Source organism: Anabrus simplex, chromosome 4 (genome assembly GCF_040414725.1).
Source record: "Anabrus simplex isolate iqAnaSimp1 chromosome 4, ASM4041472v1, whole genome shotgun sequence".
NCBI lineage: Eukaryota > Metazoa > Arthropoda > Insecta > Orthoptera > Tettigoniidae > Anabrus > Anabrus simplex.
Genome location: NC_090268.1, coordinates 174,104,481 through 174,111,311, shown reverse-complemented (window position 1 = coordinate 174,111,311; position 6,831 = coordinate 174,104,481). Strand labels below are relative to the sequence as shown.

Sequence of the window (6,831 nt, the reverse complement as noted above, 5' to 3'; positions counted from 1 at the left end):
ACGTGACACGCCCTTCTGCGCCAACCACAGGGCGTTATTAAACACGTATTGCTGCACAAGCTTCCTGTTTCCAGGAGTATCATTAATACAGTACTGGCCGTTATTCGTCTGGTCAACAGTCACGGTCGCACTCTGAACACTCGCATTATCGCCAGCGCATACTGAACTTAAGATGTCTATACTGATATCGGCGAGGCACACCCACGCGATTTTCATCTTCTGAGTGGGGACAAAAGTGGTCAGAGCCAGATCATCGGATTCGACGCCATCAACAGTGCGTTCAGTCGGGTTCTCGTTTATGTCTACTGAGGCAGCCACGCGTGCCATATCTACCCAATACTCCAATCCCAAATCGGCCAAATGCATTATGGACGTGTTGCCTGAACAACTCTCGACTGGCTTAGATGCATACGCATACAGACCACAGTGTCTATGAAGGCATGCAAGCACGCCACATTTGCTGCATTTCTCTTTATCATGATTCTCACTTAGCAAATTAAAAAAGAAGGCGTTAAAACTCTCTAATGCTATGGCCATTCTCTGAATACGATAGCTCATCTCTTTGCCAATACGGGCAGGATCACTAGGTGGTAAGCCGCTAAGTGACGACTCACTACGCATTTTTTGGTTTACGTTATTAATGGAACGGACTTTGTATTCAGCAAAGGCGCTGCATATTTCAAAGTAAAGTATTGAACGTAAATCAATCAAATGATCTTCGTCATATTCTTGTTGCAACACCAGTTCACCTATCAACGAGCCCATCTTTCCATTCACATCGGTGGGATCATGAGACAATAAAGACGCATAAACAGATTGAGATTGGTTGGCAGTTAGCACGCACTCTCGCTTAATACCCGTCCATGCTATGGGAACGCTAACGTTAATTTCATCATTATTAGTAGGTGCGTCAAACCTAATTAGGGTCTTGACTAATGATAAACAAAAGTCAGCTGAGCAAGTAAGGGATGAATGGTCCATCAGGTCACAAATTGCGTATACGTCACAAATGTAATGGGATTTGAGGTGCTCCAGAAAGGCCTGGTCACACTTAGCGTCAAAATACCAGTTCTGCACTCTATTCCTAAAGTCATTACCAAAAACAGAATTCCATAAGTCACGCGAAGCGCGAAGGTCAACTTGGTTGTGGGGTACCGTGACTTGGCACTTCACATGTTGAGACAAGGCATTATTCAACAAATTTGAAGCAACATGTAGATCCAGCTGATCACGGTTCGAGTACATTTTTTGAGCTATCAAATCAAATTCGCAAGCTGGAGTTAAATGAATGAACAGTCGCGCAATGTTAGCATGTCCGGTCATACTGGCATATGACATTTTCTCTGGTCCTGGATCTTGAGAAGTGAAGGCGGAAGTGGCGGTTAATGAGGAAACGCTCCTCACACTTTGAGTGGAAGGCTTTCTGCCTTTAGCGATTTTATGCATATTTGCAGCACTGAGTACAGTAGCTCTATTCTTAGTTCCACTCATTTCGAGCGCTCTGGCAAACAAGACAAACAAGCAGGGATAAGACAATAGTTTTATTTGAACATGTACTTACGACGACATTTTTCCAATGGAAACATGAATTTTATGAACAGACAGACGGTGTTGCCATGGGAAGCCCACTTAGCCCTGTTATTGCTAATTTTTATATGGAGTTCTTTGAAGAGGAAGCCCTGCAGACTGCTGTAAATAAACCCAGCTGTTGGTTCCGCTTTGTTGATGACACTTTTGTAATATGGGGACATGGAGAGGAGGCACTTGACGGTTTTCTTACACATCTGAACAGTATTCATCCTCGTATACAATTCACTGTGGAGAAGGAAAAGGATGGAGAATTAGCTTTCCTGGACGTGCTGGTGAAGAGGAAGAATGATGGATCCCTAGGGCATCAAGTATACCGAAAACCAACACACACAGACCGATATTTAAACAAAAATTCGAATCACCATCCTGGGCAGAAGCGCGCCATGATGAAGACTTTGGTGGATCGCGCCCTTCGTGTCTGTGAACCAGAGTACATCGAGAAGGAACTACGGCATCTTGATCTAGCCTTACAAACCAATGGCTACACGGTACAAGAGGTCAGGAGAGCACTCCACCCCAGAAGACAGCCAGCGAATAGTAAGCGAGAAGAACCCAGGAAGAAAGGTATCGCTTATTTGCCGTATATACGGGACGTCACGGATCGTATTGGAAGGCTCCTTGAACGTCACGAGGTTAAAACCATTTTTCAGCCGACCCAACAGCTACGAAACATGTTACGTTCTGCCAAAGATCCACGTGACCCTTTAACATCTACTGGGGTCTATAGGATACCGTGCAGCTGTGGAGCTGTTTATATTGGCACGACTGGCAGAAGTGTCAATACTCGCCTGACGGAGCACAAAAGGAATTGTCGCTTGGGGCAATACGACAAATCAGCAGTAGCGGAGCATGCACTGCTTGACGGAAATCATGAGATCCGTTACGAGGATACTGACATACTGGCCACAACATCCCACTTTCACGCCCGTCTCTACAGGGAAGCAATCGAAATACATAAACATCCGGATAACTTTAATAGAAAGGAGGAAGGACTGAAACTCAGCAAGGCCTGGTACACCCCTTTGTATAACGTACGGCCGAAGTTTACTAAGATCAGGGACATTACAGTCAACCAACCAGAGGTTCCATTGCTCGGCACGACCCAATCGGAGGTTTTTTTTTTGTTTTTTTTTTTTTGTTGCTTTCAAGTAGGTGGGAGTCCCGTGGCACACTTCGGCCACTCTACTCATCGGTGACGATGACGTGAAGACAGCAGGGAGTAGGCACTAGCGGGGAAAAATCGATCTGTCTATGGTGAAACAAGTCCACCAAGTCAGAAATGAAAACCCCTCTTCGCTGAGCTGTTACAAAATCTAGTAAACTAGTGCTAGGGGGCAAGGCCGGGAGAGATGGTATACGTTGTGATATTAACAAGAAGCAGAAGGCATGTGAGGAGGAAATAGGGCAGGCGATGACTTGGTAGGGGGGGGGGTTACGTGGTTGGCATCAGATTGCAGTCGGGAGTGCTTGGCGGGGCTGATGTTGTCAGGTGAGGGTGTAGCAGGTTAAGCAGGAGCTGTAAGATAGGGGATATATCTTGGCTGGTCTGGAAGGGTACAGTGGGGTAATTGAGATATGGTGCTGGATGAAATTTCGGGGACAGATGTCTGGCGTGCCTGTAGTGGGCCCTGATGGCTTTCTTGATGTAAGGGCACCCAGGAAACGAGGCAGCGTGATGTCCCTCGCAGTTCGCGCACCTTGCCTGAGTAAACGGAACCTCGCAGTCGGTGTGTCGGTGTGGGCCGCCACATCTGTTGCATCTGGTGGAATTCTTGCACGACGCAGAAGTGTGGTGCAGTTGCAGGCAGTTGTAACACTGGATGACCAGGGAGGTGCGGTTACTGGGTGACGGTTGAGGTGGAAGGGGGGAGGGTGGAAGGGGGGTGGGTTTGGGGCGCAAGGGCTTGGGTGTAGGCTTGCGACGTGTTTTACGGGTCTGGGAGGCCTTATCAACGGAATTTAGTGAAGATTGGTTAGGTTTGACACTGGGGTCCGGGGTTTGAGGGTGGAGCGGTGATGATGACTTGAGAGGAGAGGGGGGAGGTGTAGGTTTGACTTGAGTAGTAGATTGATTTGCAGTTGGGTTGATCTGAATGGGGGGGGGATATTAGCAAGACGGAGACAATTTAGGATGACAGGGATCGAACTGTTGTGAAGGGGGGTGATAATAAGGTGACTGTACTGGGTTTCTTCTATTGAAGCAATATGCTGAGAGGTGATTGGTTCTATGGAGTTTAGGACGGATTTCTGAATGGAATCTTGACTGGCAGTTGGAATAATTAGAAAGCTGTTCTGAGCAAGAGATAGGGGAGAGGAATTTGTGTTGATGTAGTGGAGAGGGCGTTGAGGACGTTGAGGACGGTTTTCTTCTTCTCCTTTGGCTTCCAGGTGCTCTTCATTGCTGCTGCCCGTTTCCAATGTATTTGGAGGCACCTCAGGTGGTTGCGGTGATTTTAGGAAGGTAGAGGAAGAAATACCCCTGGCGGATAGACGGAATTGGAGTATTGAGACGGCTTTATCTTCTGTAGGAAAGATGAAGATCTGATGGTTTGTCTCCTCTTCCTCAACAAGCTGGATCATCTTGGTAGACATGAGAAGTGCTGAAGCAATGGTGCAGCGGTGAATTTTGAGCCGGGTAGGTGAGATGTCGGAGGGGGGGGGGGGGATGACTAGGTATTTATTGGGCGGCCTGGCAGGGGTGGGATTAAACTTGATGGCAAAGGGGAGATTAAAGTCGGAGCATGGGCCCCAGCTACTCGGTCCACCGGGGGTTACCATGCTGATGGTAGAAATGGCTGGAAGGTTGGAAAGAAAGAAAGAAATGGCAAGAGGGTTGGAAAGAAAGAGAAGAAGATTTAGAGGGGGGGGAGGCAGGAGTGGGGACAGGAGCTAGCACTAGTGGTCAAACTCCTTTGGAGGACCAGGGCTGGGTGCACTCGGGAGGTGCCAGTCGCGCCAGGTGTAGTTGTTAACCGGGTCGCGCCGGGACAAGTCGCGAACAGGCACGTACCGAGCGCAAGACAAAAACAGCTCTTTCGGACTGACAATTGCTCTTTTCTGGAACCCAGGCCCTGTGGGCTAGCAGGCGGTCGGCAGGGCTGGGCTGGACGAAGTGGACTGACGAGTAGCTGGTGCCAATATGGGGGACCGCAGAAAGACAGCTCCAAGACGGTATCCAGCAGGTCGAACCTTCCTGGAAACCGCAAGATGGCGGCCGTTGCCGGGCGACTCTGGAGTAGCTGGCGGAGAGCGAGCCGGGGCTCGCGCTGGCTGGCAGTCCGGTGGAGCGCTCCTCGTGGCAGGTGGCGGTACTAGGGTACCGCAGAAACAGCAGATTAAGCGGAGGCGAGGGCGAGCTGGCGGCTATCGGGGTGCACGCTCGGTGGCTGGGACCTCTGCAGATCTTCACTGTTCAGAGCATAGACAGGGAATGCTGCCGAATCGGAGGTCGTGCACTCCGAGATCCAATCAGACGACAGACTTCTCGGAGCGACCCAGTCAGAATCCATGCCCGGCGCGAACCAATCAGAGGTCGCGTGCTCAGATAGCCAACCAAACGTCAAGCTGCTCGGCGCGACCCAATCGGAGGTCGTGCTTTCAGATAGCCAATCAGATGTCGGTTTGCACAGCGCGAACCAATTGGAGGCCACACACGTACATATAAATACAGCTGCTTCCCAAACAATTTTTGCAGTCGCCAGCGGGATACAGGAGAGCGTATCTACACGACGCCACAGAAGATGACTACCGCAGCAGTAGTCGAAACGTCTGGGAGAAGCGAGAGGAGTGGACCACGGCATAACAGCCCGGAAGAATTTTATTATATAGATTTGAAATCTGTTAACATGCTTTTAAAGAATAATAAATCTTCATCCTCAGTTAAGTCCCTCTCAAGAAGCTTAACTTTTTTGGCCTCAAACTCCAACATTGACTGCTGATACAGATCGGTCCCTCTTTTCTTTAGGTCTTGCCTTTGAGTGTTTCTTTCTATAGATAATGACGTAGGGTTTTGTGTGTTGTCTTGACTGGGTCCTGCTTTTTGACTGATTTCCGTAACGGAGTCGAGTTACTAGCATTTTCAATAGTTTCTTGCGCTGCCTCCAGTGCATCTTCACTCCTTGTTGGCTCGAGATTTGTTGCCTTGGGCTGAGTAGACATTGAATCATTCAAAAATAACAGAGGGAAAAGGGACCAGTTGGAGGTTGAATGGCTATCAGCTCCATCACCCGATCGGGGTTTCTCCAGTTTCTTCCATTTCATCTTGAGTTTCTCTGAAAAAAAAAATATATGTTTCATGTATCTGGCTGCAGGCAGTTCGTTTCGGGCACTGGCATTCTCATTTCGCTTGGGGAAAAGTACTGTCGCAGAAATACACTTTGCAGCAAAAAAAAAAAAAAATGTAACAGTTCATTTTCTCTCAAAACTGACATTTATTTTAAATTAATGACACTTTTATGACACTAATCCACTATCTTATGATAGAATATTGTGGTACGGTCCCGCCTAAGTGTCTTAACATTGAAAAGATGATTATAAACACATTGAACAAATTAAGCCAGAGATGCATATTTCAAGGAAATACTGAGTAAGCTCATAAAAGTAACGCACTTCTATTTTGATGTTCTTTACTTCACAGACCTCGAAGACAATCTCGGGGACCTCTATTTGTGTCTTCAAAAGCGTGTATTGCCACCTCTTGCACCATTGACAGCATTCAACCTTTCAGGCGTGCTACTGATTAATGTGGTAATGTCCTGATGATGAATCATCTCTGATTCTTCCAGGAAGAAGTTCCGTATGTCCTATAGGGTCTCTGGGTTGTGCTAACGGGCTCTTCTCTCCAGCTGGTCCCAAACGTACCTTTGTACAGTTCTGGAAATCGTTCAAGATGTAGTCCTCAACACTTCTGCAACATAATGCATGCTGCGACCATCTTCTACCAAAGAAACAGCTTTTGCAGCTTGTTCACGGCTTAACAACATGTTTACTCCAGAAAGCTGATTAAGACAAACACAGAAAGATCGTACACACATGTGTGATTGAAAGGGGAACAATTAAAGGTACGACAATAAGCACTACAAGGGCGGGAAAACATTATTGGCTAACATCCAGCGATGCGTTTTCCAGGTTGTGCAGGGAAAAAAAAATTGAGGCTAGTACAATAACACATCATTGTTTGCTCGCAAGACAACGACAATAACATACCCCATCTTAAGAAATTGGCTGAAGTGCTTCACTTTG

General features: G+C 47.5%; 1 protein-coding gene across 1 annotated transcript; it reads left to right on the top strand.

Moving 5' to 3' along the window:
* The first annotated feature begins 1,006 nt into the window (after positions 1 to 1,006).
* LOC137500554 (uncharacterized) lies at positions 1,007 to 5,366 on the top strand. Its single transcript, XM_068227483.1, has 2 exons — positions 1,007 to 2,702; positions 5,038 to 5,366. Exons 1-2 carry the CDS (start codon positions 1,617 to 1,619, stop codon positions 5,332 to 5,334), a joined length of 1,383 nt encoding a protein of 460 aa, XP_068083584.1. The 5' UTR covers positions 1,007 to 1,616; the 3' UTR covers positions 5,335 to 5,366.
* The last annotated feature ends 1,465 nt before the right edge of the window (positions 5,367 to 6,831 follow it).